The sequence below is a fragment of the Elgaria multicarinata genome, chromosome 1 (assembly GCF_023053635.1).
Source record: "Elgaria multicarinata webbii isolate HBS135686 ecotype San Diego chromosome 1, rElgMul1.1.pri, whole genome shotgun sequence".
In the NCBI taxonomy this organism is placed as follows: Eukaryota; Metazoa; Chordata; class Lepidosauria; order Squamata; family Anguidae; genus Elgaria; species Elgaria multicarinata.
The window spans coordinates 104565051-104579121 of record NC_086171.1 but is presented as its reverse complement, the minus strand read 5'-3'; the positions used below and the strand labels follow the sequence as shown (position 1 = coordinate 104579121).

At 47.4% G+C, this 14071-nt stretch overlaps 1 protein-coding gene across 1 annotated transcript in view; it reads left to right on the top strand.

Annotated features, from left to right (window-relative positions):
* LOC134392634 (ADAMTS-like protein 2) overlaps nt 1-11235 on the top strand; it is a 38686-nt gene extending 27451 nt beyond the window's left edge. Inside the window, exons 13-18 of the mRNA XM_063117114.1 lie at nt 730-943; nt 3327-3482; nt 4525-4695; nt 7518-7694; nt 10279-10423; nt 10927-11235. Of these exons, the coding sequence (XP_062973184.1) occupies nt 730-943; nt 3327-3482; nt 4525-4695; nt 7518-7694; nt 10279-10423; nt 10927-11045 (982 nt within the window). The 3' untranslated portion in view covers nt 11046-11235. The remainder of the gene's footprint in view (nt 1-729; nt 944-3326; nt 3483-4524; nt 4696-7517; nt 7695-10278; nt 10424-10926) is intronic.
* The last annotated feature ends 2836 nt before the right edge of the window (nt 11236-14071 follow it).

The following is a 14071-nucleotide window of genomic DNA, read 5'->3' as shown; positions in this document are numbered from 1 at the left end:
GCAAAACACTGCATTTTCTATTACATTATATTCCACCCAGGAGTAGAGTCTGCACCGTGTACCATCTCCACTTTATCCTCGCAACAACAACAACCCTGTGAGGTGGGTTGGGCTGAGAGTCTGTGACTGGCCCAAAGTCACCCAGTGGGTTTCCATGGCCGAGTGGGGACTAGAACCCAGATCTCCCGACTCCTAGTCCGACACTCTAGCCACTACACCACGCTGGCTCTTATGATGCTACGTGCATGAACGTAGGCCTATTGGGGTTTACTGTGAACTCCAGCAGAACTTTAGTGTGGCTGTTAAACATTTTCCTGTCCAGGGCTGATATATAATGCCTTTGTACTTTGGTGCAATCTCTTAGACTGCAATTCTATGCACTGTTAACAGGGAATAAGCTCCACTGAACGGTCTGGGTTTTTACTTCTGAGTACATTCATAGGCTTACACTATAAACAGTTGATGCTTTGATCCTACTCATGCTTACTGTGTGAAGTAACCTGGTTATTCTGAACATGTGAAATGTGCCTTTCTTTCAAGTAACCTCAGGGGTTCAGCAATGGGAATCTGAGCTGCAGTCCATGGGGTGTTTGTATCCCCTTGATCCCCCTCCGGGGCACCCCTGATAGCTCCCCACCCATAGTCATTCCCCTGCTCTGTCCTTCCAAGACATCTTCAGCTGAGCAGGGGTTGCTCTTTCTCTGTCTTTCTGTTGGATCCTGCGCGGAGGTGGGAGACCAGCCGGTGGAGCGAGTGTTCCAGGACCTGTGGCGAAGGCTATCAGTACCGAACAGTGCGATGCTGGAAGATGCTGGCTCCAGGCTTTGATAGCTCTGTTTACGATGACATGTGTGAGTCAGCTGGGCTGGCCAGGCCCATGGAGCGGAAATCCTGCAAGAACAAAGCTTGTGGGCCGCAGTGGGAGCTGTCGGAGTGGTCTGAGGTATGTAGTTCTTCAGCGGGGGTTCAAACAAAAGAATGAGCTGCACATCTTCCAGATGTTTTGTACTGCAACACCCATAAGCCACAGTGTGGCCAAGTGTTAGGGACTCCGGGAATTGTAACCCAAAGAATCTGGAGGCCACTGGGTTGCCCATCCCTACGACATTACTCCTGGGGAAATAGCTGAGTGAGGGCACAATTCTACGCCTGTTTAGACAGGAAAATACCCTACAACTCCCAGCATTCTCCAGCCAGTCATGCTACCTGGTGCATGCTGCGGATTTTTGGACATTTTTTTGTCTAAACATGCATAGGATTGCACCTCCACTCAGCTATTTCCCCAGGGGTTGAAACATGAAACGAAATGTTTCTTTTAGATGCAACCTGGGGAGCAGCGGAGAGGGATGGAGGTAGTGAACAGGTGTGAAAGAGGACAGGGCTTCTGTACCTTGTAATAGTTGTGTAGAAGAGGGAGTTTCAGCAGGTCTCGCTTGTCATACCACACTCCATCCCTTTCCACTGCTTCTTCAACCAAATTCACAGCCTCCCACAGCTGCTTTTAATTAAAAACACACCCACACATCAAAGTCATGAGCCTGTTCCATACATCTGCCATGTAGCATTTAGTTTGGTCCTAAATGAGCTTTAAGTGGTACACACAATCCCACAGTGCAAAGGGTTTGGGCAAGTATTCAGAAAGCCAAAAGGGCCTGGGGCCATATTGCCCCAAGTGAGTTCCACTTGGTACAGTCTTAGAGATTAAGCTTGGCCAGGCCTGGCCAGAGCCTGTATGGGAGGCTACATGGAAACCTCAGATGCTGCAGACACAAGAAAGCCAAGCAAAACTAGATCACTTCACTCTACTCACCCTTCCTTATCTAGCTATAGATGATTGCGATTTCAGTTCCCATCAGCCCCAGGGCCAAGGGTTATGAATACGGGGAGGAGTTGTTGTTGTTAATTTCATTTCTATACTGCCCCATAGCTGAAGCTCTCTTTGGCAGTTTGCAACAATTTAGTTATAGTCCAAAACATCTGGAAGACACCTGGTTATGGATGGGTGATCTAAGGAATAAAAGAAAGGTCTTTTCAGCCCTTCCTCACTTTTCAGAGTAATTTGAAATCAACTTATTCTCCCTAGGGTATATTTTTTGTCAGGGTCTCAAGGCTTGGAATTTTAGATGGTGCACGGATGATAGTTTCTGTAGAGTTACCGGAGTGTCAGGCCTTGGCCTAGCATTAAGATGGGCTGTGGTTGGGATCCACTTCAGGTGTGGGCAGATGAAGACATTGTCCTAAATGGGCTGGAGGTCAGATGCCATATTGGGCAGACACCAGCTGACTTCAGCCTGGAAACTTCAGGTTGGAGGGCACCTTTTTCCCTAGGGCCCAGTCTGCCTCAAAACGCAGGGTACTAGTGCTCCAGGCAATAAAGCTGAAAGAGGGCCTGATTTAAGACCCTGTCCTCAGTGCCTTACAGTGAGTGAACCCCCTTCCCCCCCAAACATATACTTTATCACACCCGTAGCACTCTCATGCTGCACCTGTTTGGTTTTTTTTGGTCTGAAATTATCTTGTGAAAATAGTGGTCAGAGAAAGGGCTAATTTTCAAGGCTAATTTCGGACGAATGTCTCCCAGCATGAAACAGAGGTGGTATGGTACCTGCGCGAAGACTGCATTGCCTCAAAAATTAGGGCTGGCCCCAAAACATTTTGACATCTGAGTCAACCCCACCCCCCAACCTCTGTCTTATAATTAATATACTGACAATTTGCTCTTTTTTAATGGTATCCAGTATCTGCTGCCTGAGGCAGCCACCTCATTCTAACCCATGATAGGAATGATCCTGTCAGGAAAGCATGCCTGAATTGGCCCTTTGCTAACATGTAAACAAGTCAACATTACTACTCGTCCATTTTCCTGTAATAGGGTAGGAGAAAATGGCGATACTGTTTGCGACAGAATGAGCTTGGCTATAACATTATAATTAGGGTGACCCTATGGAAAGGAGGATAGGGCTTCTGTATCTTTAACAGTTGCATAGAAAAGGGGATTTCAGCAGGGGTCATTTGTATATATGGAGAACCTGGTGAAATTCCCTCTTCATCACCACAGTTAAATTGCAGGAGCTATACTAGAGTGACCAGATTTAAAAGAGGGCAGCTTTAACTGTTGTGAGGAAGAGGAAATTTCACCAGGTTCTCCATTTATACAAATGACACCTGCTGAAATTCCCAGTTAAAGATACGGGAGCCCTGTCCTCCTTTTCATATGGTCACCCTAATTATAATAGAACATTTCCTCCTCACTGCTGGCCTCTTTTATGAGCTTTGCCCATTTCCCTGTCCTGTTGCCCACTTCTGTCTTGTTTCCATCTTTACAGTGTTCTGCTCGGTGCGGTGGTCCAGGGACAATGAAGAGAGAAGTGCGCTGCTCAGTAGAAGCCAACCTGTGCAATGAGTCAGTGAGGCCTGTCAGTGAGAAGGAGTGCTCAGGCCCTCCGTGTGACAGGCACTGGACTGCCTCTGACTGGGGACCGGTGAGTTGACAGATGTGTATTTTTGTTTTTTCTTCGCCGCCCTCTCAGAAGTTAAGATTAAGTGGGTGGGAGAGGTGACAGGTTTGTCATCTGTTGGAAATATATGGGTTTTGGGGTAGGCAACAGGAGGAAAGAAGGAAAGGAACCTCTCGTACAAACACTGAGTCATTACTGACTCTTGCACTTTCATTGACGTTTTCTCGGCAGGCCTTATAGCGGGGTGGTTTGCCTTCCGTGGCCGTGATTACCTTTCCCCCAGCTAGCTGGGTACTCATTTTACCGACCTCGGGAGGATGGAAGGCTGAGTCGACCCGAGCCGGCTGCCTCTGAAACCAGCTTCCGCTGGGATCGAACTCAGGCCGTGGGGAGAGTTTCAGCTGCAGAAACTGCTGCTTTACCGCTCTGCGTCACATGAGGCTCGGGCAACAGGAGACTCATACCTATTTTTGAAAACTTCTATTTCAAAGTCAGTTCTTGAATTCTGCCTCTTTATCACATCCTTACATGACCGAGAAATGGATGGGTCCGTGCAGATGGGTTGAGGCTGTCTACTTGTTTGCAAATGAACCCCAGTGTGCTGCAAACGATTCTGGATTTCAGAACGCACACTCAGTTTATGTGCTGCGCTCACCAGGCCTGTTGGCCCTCACTGTTGGTTCTTGGGGGAATACTCTGGAAAACACCCTCGTTTTGCAGGAAGGTTGGTAGAGGCAGGATAGCTGTCCTTCAGGGAAGCTTGTCCAGCGTTATTGATCTTCTTAGTTCAGGGCTTCTCTTGGTTCCTAAACCTAGAGCAGACATCGCTTGGATTTTCAGAAGTTATTTTAATCATGAGATCTAGAGACTTTCTTTTAAAGCGATTGAAAAGTTTTAAGAAGCCAAATTTTGCAGTCCATATTCCATGCAGCTGCGTAGACCGCAAACGCTCCTTAAACATGCACAAAGTTCTTACAGATGTTCTAAATCGGAGGCAACGCTCCTTCCGGGTTAGAGACTACTGCTCAGCCACTGTTACCTTGAAAGGCCTCTTTGTTTCTCCAAGTGCTCAGGTTTGTGTGGTGAGGGACGGATGAGCCGCTTTGTCACATGCCGCAATTTGGAGGGGAAGGTGATCTCGGACTCCCAGTGCAACCCCAACGCCAAGCCTTTGTCGATCTACCCCTGTGGAGATAAGAACTGCCCTGCACACTGGGTTGAGCAGGAATGGGATCAGGTGAGTCTGCACTTGATCGCAACATCCATGTTGTTAGGGAAGGAATATTGAACGTCCCGCTGTCAGCCAGCCCCTGCACCACCCAGTTCGCCTCCTACTGATGGGTGTGTTTCTTGGCTAACCTAGAAGTCATTACTGTGCTTTCCTCGCAGGTTTTGGAGTACTCAAGGAGTTCAAGTAGTGGATACTCCCTGTGCCACTATGGCAGCATGCAAGAAGAGGGATCAGCCAGCCAGATTTGGGCCTGTTCATACATAATGGCAATCCATTAGTTTAAAAACTTATCATGAACGAGCAGCTGCTGTGCCTGCAGTGCACCCGCCTCTTCCACTATTATCACACAACCCACGATCAGCTCCTGCGTAGGTTGTGGTGTGTACTGTGCAAACCTGGATTGATGGGATGTTTAGGAGCTAAGCAACCCAGCAATTAACCCAACAACAAACCTTGGGTTAACCACTGGTTTGTTTAGTTCCTAAACAACCCAGCGCTCTGGGTTTGGACATCATGCTCCACAAGCTACGAAGGAGCCGGTTGTTGGTTGTGCAGTAAAACAGAAGTGGTGGGCATGCTGTAGGCAGAGCGCCTGCTCGTCCCCACTTGTGCCTGACAACCTCGCTTTTGTAACTGATGAGTTATCATTACATGTGAATTTGGTCTCTGGCTTAATGCAGCACCACCACTGCGGATGGCCAGAGGGAGGTACTGCAGCTCCCAAAGCAGAGACCGGGCAGCACAAGGAATTAGTTGGATCACTCCTGGCTCTATAAAATCTTCAACTCTAGCCTGGCTTCTGGGATTGAGCTGCTCTGAGGTTTCCAAACTGCTGTCTTTGCTGAGCCATCTGCTGCCTTGAGTCTAGGGCCTCAGCCCTGGTGCATCCTTTTTGTGAAGGTGACAACAAGCAAGGAAGCTGCACAGGCCAAGAATTATGGGAGAGACAGCGAGCCCCCCTCCATCCATCTGCTGAAAACAACTGCTGGTCAGCCACTCTCCTCCTACCTCCCCTCCCACAGCAAACCCACTGTAACCATCAGCCAGTAGAACTGGGAGAAACAGTGAGGCCTTTTCCATTGGCCTGCTGAGTAAGACACAATGACCTGGTTTGCATGGCACAACAGCCCACTGAGGGTTAATTAATTAATTAATTAATTAATTTAGAATATTTATATACCGCTCCCCATTGAAAAATTTCGGAGCGGTGTACAAGGTAAAATGAAAATAAAAACAGAATAAAACAGTTAAAACAAAATTTAAAAAGAAGCAAATACAGAGATTCAAGGCTGCATGTTAAGAAAAGGCTTCTTGGAATAAAGATGCTTTCAGGAGGCGCCGAAAGGAGTACAAGGTTGGAGCCTGCCTGACCTCCAGAGGCAGGGAATTCCACAGGAGGGGTGCCACCACGCTGAAAGCTCTTCCCCTGGTGGATTCCAATCGGAGGATGGATCTATGTGGAACCACCAGGAGCAGGCCCTCGGATGACCTCAGTGACCGGGCAGGTTGGTAAGGGAGAAGGCGCTCTCTCAGGTATCCTGGTCCCAAGTTGTTTAGGGCTTTGTACACAAGTACAAGAACCTTAAACCAATAGGTAGCCAGTGCAATTCCCTCAGCAAAGGAGTTATATGCTGAAAAGAGGCAGCTCCTGACAACAGCTGAGCTGCTGTGTTCTGCTCTAGCTCCAGCTTCTGGAGCAGTCTTAAGGGCAGCCCCACATAGAGCGCGTTGCAGTAATCCAATCTTGAGGTTACCAATGCCTGTACCACCGTGGCCAAGCTATCCCTGTCCAGGAGAGGCCGTAGTTGGCGAACCAACTGAAGATGGTAAAAGGCACTCCGAGCCGTGGCGGCTACTTGAGCCTCCAACGACAGAAATGGGTCTAAGAGTACCCCCAAACTACGAACCTGTTCTTTCAGAGGCAGTGTAACTCCATCCAGAAGAGGCAATGAGCCTGTCTCCCGGACTCGGGAACCACTCACCCACAGGGCTTCCGTCTTGCCAGGATTCAGTCTCAGTTTATTGGACCTCATCCAGCCCATTACTGAGTCTAGGCACTGGTCCAGGACCTGCACAGCCTCACCAGATTCAGTTGTCACAGGGAGATAGAGCTGCGTGTCATCAGCGTATTGATGGCATTTAGCTCCAAATCCCCTAATGACCGCTCCCAACGGCTTCATATAGATGTTAAATAAATTTGCACTCAAGGAGCTGCTTGCAGCCTGTTGTAGGGTTGTGCAAAGGTTGTTTAATCCTCAAATAACTCCCATCGGCTGGGTCCACATGACACGACCACCTCCCATTGGGGATTGTTTATTCTTAACGGCAGCCTGCACACACTGCAGCTTCTTGAGGGTTTATTAACCCACAGTGGGCTGTCATGGTGTGAACTGATCCATTTAATTTGTTTTGTTAACAGGCTTGCTTCTTTCCTTCTGGAGAGAGAGAGAGAGAGAGATCTGAAAAATAAATAATGGAGCAAAACCACATAACCTCTAACTTTTAAAGTGGTATGGAAATTCAGTAATAAAGTAAAATAACATACATCCTGCAGTTAGAGTAGGCATAATGGGAATAGACTAGTCCCAAATTAATAAAATGTAACTATTACCACCTGTACGCTAAAAAAAGAAGAAGAAAAGCACTCTTCATTCAGCTTACCTCTCACCTCCTCTTGCATTACACCTTCCCAGCCAGAGCACACTTTCAGCTAATCACTGGCATCCTCAGGTTTGCAGATGAAAAACCTGCTATTGTGCATTTGCTGAGTGTAACCTTGAGTTCCCTAATGCGAATTGATGAACCGCGTCTCGCTTCCTCCGTTTCAGTGCAACGCCACATGTGGCCGAGGTGTCAAGATGCGGACTGTGCTGTGCGTGGGGCTAGAAAACGGCCTGTACAGGGAGTACTCTGAGAAGCGCTGCAATGCTTTTCCCAAGCCAGAGGTCCAGGCATCCTGTTTCAAGAGACCCTGTTCAACCTGGTTTTCAACCTCTTGGTCCCAGGTAGAGGAAGAGGCAATGGAACTGGGGTGGGAGGGCGGGTGGGCAGTGGAGATGGTGGCAGCCTGAGATAGTGGGGGAGGGAAATGACAGGAAAAGATCACGTTACACAAAACGTAGTGGAGAACAAAGAGGTCTGATCATTCTTTACGGAATAACGGAATAACGGGCTGAAGTTAAAGGAAGCCAGATTCCGGCTGGACATCAGAAAAAACTTCCTGACTGTTAGAGCAGTACGACAGTGGAACCAGTTACCTAGGGAGGTTGTGGGTTCTCCCACACTAGAGGCCTTCAAGAGGCAGCTGGACAGCCATCTGTCAGGGATGCTTTAGGGTGGATTCCTGCATTGCGCAGGGGGTTAGACTCGATGGCCTTGTAGGCCCCTTTCACTGTAGGCCCCTACAGTGAAAATGTCCAGCCCTTACCAAGCAGTTGCACTGAGGGTATGCTTTGAAGGACACCTAGTCACCAATTTTTAAAAGTTTAACTGCTCCCTCCCCTGCAGATATCAGCTCGTCATTTTGTGGGCGCAGGGGGTGGTGTCTTTGCCTGTCCTTAAGGCTAGAAGCTTCTACCATTGTGTCCCTAGCTAGTGGAGGAACCATACATGCAAACCTCTGCTGTGTGTACAGCTCCTAACAATATCCAACAGCCAGGGTTGCACTCCCATCACCTGGGCAGATCATCAGCAATAGAACAGAAGAAGCTGTTCAAGATGATCAAGCATGGGGCTCAGTGGAGGCTGGTGGCTCTGATGTCAGTGGGGCGGTGAATCCATTCAGGGTTTCAGTCAGAACTAGTCAGGACTCTAAAGGAACTATCCGAGCACCTTAAAATGCTCTTTTAGAGTTCTGGTTGTTTCTGAGTGAAACCTGGAGCGGATTTGCCGCCCCATTCTTTTTGGAGCCACCAGCCTCCACTGGCAGGATCAGATTCACTCCCCACCCACCCCCACTTCCCTGAACAGATCATTGGCAGTAACATAGATAATCTTGACAAGAGAAACATCCACCTTGCCCTGGCTTCTGTACATGCTACAGTTGATTAAAATCAGCCCTTCCACCCCAAAGAGTCATTTACAGCTCGCTGAAAAATGTAATCCCGCTCCAAGTTGACCCAGCCATCCAAAGTGCAACCAAATGGAGGAGCCTCCAGGGGAAGAGTGTGGCGTCATTGTGGGGCAGTCACTGGGGATCTTTTTGTTTCATGCTGCCTCTGTTGGTATAAAAGTTGCTGCCTGCATCCTTATTTTATTTATTTATTTATTTATTTATTTATTTATTTATTTATTACGTTTATATACCGCCCCAGAGCCGAAGATCTCTGGGCAGTTTACTAAAGTTAAAAACAGTAAACATTAAAAAAGTATTCAAAATTTAAAAACCATCAGGAACATAAAAACAACAGTATAAAAACAACCGTATCCATTTAAAAACAACAGTTCTGGGGTTTGTTAGAAAACAAACTTCGCGTTGTTAAATGCTGTTAAATGCCTGGGAGAAGAGAAAAGTCTTGACCTGGCGCCCGAAAGATCACAGTGTTGGCGCCAGGCGAGCCTCATCGGGGAGATCATGCCACAGTCGGGGCGGGGGCTGCCACGACACAGGCTCTGAACACCAGGCCCGGCCGTGGCTACTCCCTGCTCAAGCCAAGCACCACCGCTTGATACGCCTGAGGCAAGGGACAAACACCGCCTTCCTCCAAACTATGTGGAGAAAGGGGCTAAATGGAGAAGATTTCAATAAAAAAAATAATGCACTGTGAATTATATGTGCTGAGGTGAATTATTGTCAGAGTGGGTGCTAAATGTGTAAACTTCAGATGATAAATGCCAAACAGACACATGGGATTTTTGTGGTAGTTAAAACAAAATAATTAAAATTTATTTTAAAAATTCACAAGCTTTGTTTCAAAATAAAACATTTAAAACCCTTTTTGAAACCTCTCATCCAATCCTTTCACCCATTCACGTACATGCTTTCCTGTCACACACACATTCACTCTTGAATTTTATTATCAGTATTGTTTATTTTACACAAACTGTCTATCTGCACACCCCACTCAAAAGACACCACTGAACCTCAAACTCTCCAGGATCCAAGTACTCTACACACAGAGAGCTAAAGCACTAAAGGCTGAAGACTCTAAGAGTACCTAAAAGTCCCCCTCAATCCCCTTGGTCGTTCCCTTATATATCACTCCCCACCCCCACCCCAAGACATTTTAACTCCACCCACTCAGGTCAACATTCTAAGCACCACAGACTTACCTATTGCAGACATGCATTAGGGAACTGACTTGTGGGGTGTAACACCACAGGGGCCACCACCGAAAAGGCCCTCTCCCTTGTTGCCGTCCTCCAAGCTTCCCTTGGCGTAGGCATTCAGTGGAGGACCGTAGATGTTGAGCACAGTGTACGGGTAGGTTCATGCCGGGAGAGGCATTCCGTCAGGTATTGCGGTCCCAAGCCATATAGGGCTTTATAGGTTAAAACCAGCCAAAGGTTTTAACAATTGCTGGTCTTTAACAATTGCTGCCAAAGGGAACAATTGCTGGTCTTTTTCTCCTCCACCTCCTTCCTCCGCAGTGCAGCAAGACCTGTGGTACCGGCCTGCGTTTCCGCGAGGTGAAATGCTACCAAGGAGAAGCCCTGGGACAAGGCTGTGAGCCTGCTTCCAAGCCTGAAGCCAAGCAGACATGCCAGCTGCAGTTGTGTCCTACTGATGCCCCAGGTAAAGAGGAGGATTTCCCCGGGGACACCCTGGCGGGTCGAAAATGTCAACGCTGTTTTGTTTGAGGCTGCTCAGAAGGATCGTGTGGCAGGGAAGGGGGATGAAGTGTGAGCAGCCACAATGTCACAGTAGGGTCACTTCCTAGAGAGGGGCAGGGCAGGCAGCAGTACAGCAAAGGAGGACACAACAGGGAATTGTGGGGCTCAGGACAGGAGGAGGAAAGGAAGGGACAGGTTAGAGGAATGTGGAGAAGAGGAGGGCAGAGGAAAGAACTGGGGAGGATGAGGAGGAAAATGGAGAGAAATTGGGCAGGACTAAAGAGGGCATATTGGCCAGGAACTGCAGCGGTGAGGAAGGCTGAAGTCTCCACGTTAATCAGAAATCAGCTACATCCTGAAATGAACCAGCAAGACTTTGGCTGGAAGAACTTGCCAGCATCAGGAAGGGGCTGGGCAACCCTAGAGTCTAATTAACACACTTCTTGTCATGTTTCCCTTCTGTAGATGAAGACTGTGAAGACAAAGTAACAGCTAACTGTGTGCTGGTCCTCAAAGTGAAGCTCTGTTCACATTGGTACTACAGGAAGGCATGCTGTAGATCTTGTAGGATTAAGTCACCCTGATTTCCCCACCTGACCATTTAACGTCCTTGCCTGGAACAAGGGGCAAAATTTCCTTAAGAGACAGACGTGACTGAAATCTGCATTTTAGAACAGAAGCCTTGGGGTCCCCTAGTTCACGGGGACCCCTAGTGAACATCCCATCCAGCTCCTAGAATATTTTCTGTAGCAGTGTTTACAGGCCTTTTCAAACGATACTGTGCCTCTATATATCACACAATCAACATAACAATCAGACTTCATAGTACCCCCCCCAGGCATATTAAAATCCCTGCTGCCCCCATTTCCTATAACCCCCAGGGCTTGATGAACCACCGCCTTTCCCTGGACTACCAGGGCATCCTACACTCACCCCATTCCTTTAACCAGCTGTATGTCGCCTTAGGGATGAGAGGGCCGGAGTGGCTTGAGTTCGCCGAGATTCTCTGACCTCTACTTCGAAGCTCGGTTTTCCTTGTTCCTGTTGTTTAGTTTGCAACCTGCTTTTCTTTCTGTTTGAACAGAAAAAAACCGTACAGTTCAAATGGAAAAAGGTGTGCATTTTCACGTGCACGTCTTAAAAATGCACACTCCCCCACCTTGTGGACTAAGGCATAAAATGGCATGGGTTTTGAAAAATGTGCATTTTCAAGTGTGGTGGTTTTTTTTAAATGCATTTCTTTTAACACAATCACACGTTCCAGATTGCGCAAGCTTTGTCTGAAAAATGCACTCGCATTTGCATTCAGGGTTGCGAACAGTGCAAGTCCTGATTATTTGGGAACTCAAAATGAAATTCTTGTGCATCATAGAATCATAGAATCATAGAATAGCAGAGTTGGAAGGGGCCTACAAGGCCATCGAGTCCAACCCCCTGCTCAATGCAGGAATCCACCCTAAAGCATCCCTGACAGATGGTTGTCCAGATGCCTCTTGAATGCCACTAGTGTGGGAGAGCCCACAACCTCCCTAGGTAGCTGATTCCATTGTCGCACTGCTCTAACAGTCAGGAAGTTTTTCCTGATGTCCAGCCGGAATCTGGCTTCCTTTAACTTGAGCCCGTTATTCCGTGTCCTGCACTCTGGGAGGATCGAGAAGAGATCCTGGCCCTCCTCTGTGTGACAACCTTTTAAGTATTTGAAGACTGCTATCATGTCTCCCCTCAATCTTCTCTTCTCCAGGCTAAACATGCCCAGTTCTTTCAGTCTCTCTTCATAGGGCTTTGTTTCTAGACCTCTGATCATCCTGGTTGCCCTCTTCTGAACACGCTCCAGCTTGTCTGCGTCCTTCTTGAATTGTGGAGCCCAGAACTGGACGCAATACTCTAGATGAGGCCTAACCAGGGCCGAATAGAGAGGAACCAGTACCTCACATGATTTGGAAGCTATACTTCTATTAATGCAGCCCAAAATAGCATTTGCCTTTCTTGCAGCCATATCGCACTGTTGGCTCATATTCAGCTTGCGATCTACAACAATTCCAAGATCTTTCTCGTTTGTAGTATTGCTGAGCCAAGTGTCCCCCATCTTGTAACTGTGCATTTGGTTTCTATTCCCTAAATGTAGAACTTGGCATTTATCCCTATTAAATTTCATTCTGTTGTTTTCAGCCCAGCACTCCAGCCTATCAAGATCACTTTGAAGTTTGTTTCTGTCTTCCAGGGTATTAGCTATCCCACCCAATTTGGTGTCATCTGCAAATTTGATCAGCGTTCCCTGCACCTCCTCGTCCAAATCATTAATAAAAATGTTGAAGAGCACTGGGCCCAGGACTGAGCCCTGCGGCACCCCACTCGTTGCCTCTCCCCAGTTTGAGAAGGTTCCATTGATAAGTACTCTTTGAGTCCGATTCTGTAGCCAACTGTGGATCCACCTAATAGTTGTTCCATCTAGCCCACTTTTAGCTAGTTTGTTAATCAGAATGTCATGTGGTACTTTGTCAAAAGCTTTGCTGAAGTCAAGATATATGACATCCACAGCATTCCCACAGTCCACAAGGGAGGTTATCCTATCAAAAAATGATAGGATATTGCCATTCTATCCTTCCATAAATCTTAAGTGAATTAACATTTCTGTACTGCCTCAGGCTGTAAAAAAGCACTTCACATCCGTTAAAACTTCTTGCAGGCTTAGACCAAAGTCCACCTCCAGTTTCCTCCAGTAACCAACCAGGTGCCTTTGAGGAGCATATAGGCAGGATATAAAGGCAATAGCATTTCCCCTTGTTGGACCCCAAACAACTAGCACTCAGAGGTATCCTTCCTCTGAACATGCAGGTTCCACTCAGATATCATCGTCAATATCTGCTGATAAACATATTCTCCATGAATTTGCCTAATCTTCTTTAAATGTCATCTAGGGTAGTGGCTAGCACCACATCTTTACAACAACTTTGTAAGGTAGGCCATTATTATTTACCCCCACATATTGCAGATGGGGGTGAAGCTGGTAGAGATTGGCTTGCTGAAGGCCACCAGCTCAGTTCATGGATTTCAGAGGAACTAACTAGGAGTGTGTCCTCACTGGGCCTTTTGGAAGGGGTGCAAATGCTTCGATTCTGCACATCCATTCCTGACAAGAACACGGTCCCCGCTATCCGATCAGCGTGAGAGGTGCAATCTCTACAGCGCAGGACAAATAGTACCTTGATTGCAAAGCATCAATCTTGGATCTTGGGAAACAGGATGACCCCCACGGCAGCCATGTGCTTGGAGGAAAGTCAGAGCAAAGACAGAGAGAGCAAGAAAGTGGATGGTTTGAATAATCCATCCTATAGATAAATCAAATTGTCTGTGTTTAGTAACCTTCCATCTACAATATCATTTTTTAAAAAGCTTCACTTCACAATAAAAAGAGAAAGAAACATTTGTGTTTTCACAGTGTGAAGAGACTGGTAGGTAGATGGAGGGGGCCGGGGCATTCAGCTTTGGAGCAGATAATGGCAGAAGCGGTATCCATGGGGCAAGGGACAGTGGAACTGTGTTGACATGAGAATCCTAGAGGAGGGGTGTTTCCCAGTATCCCTCTTGAGTGAGTTTTTGGCTTGGGGTG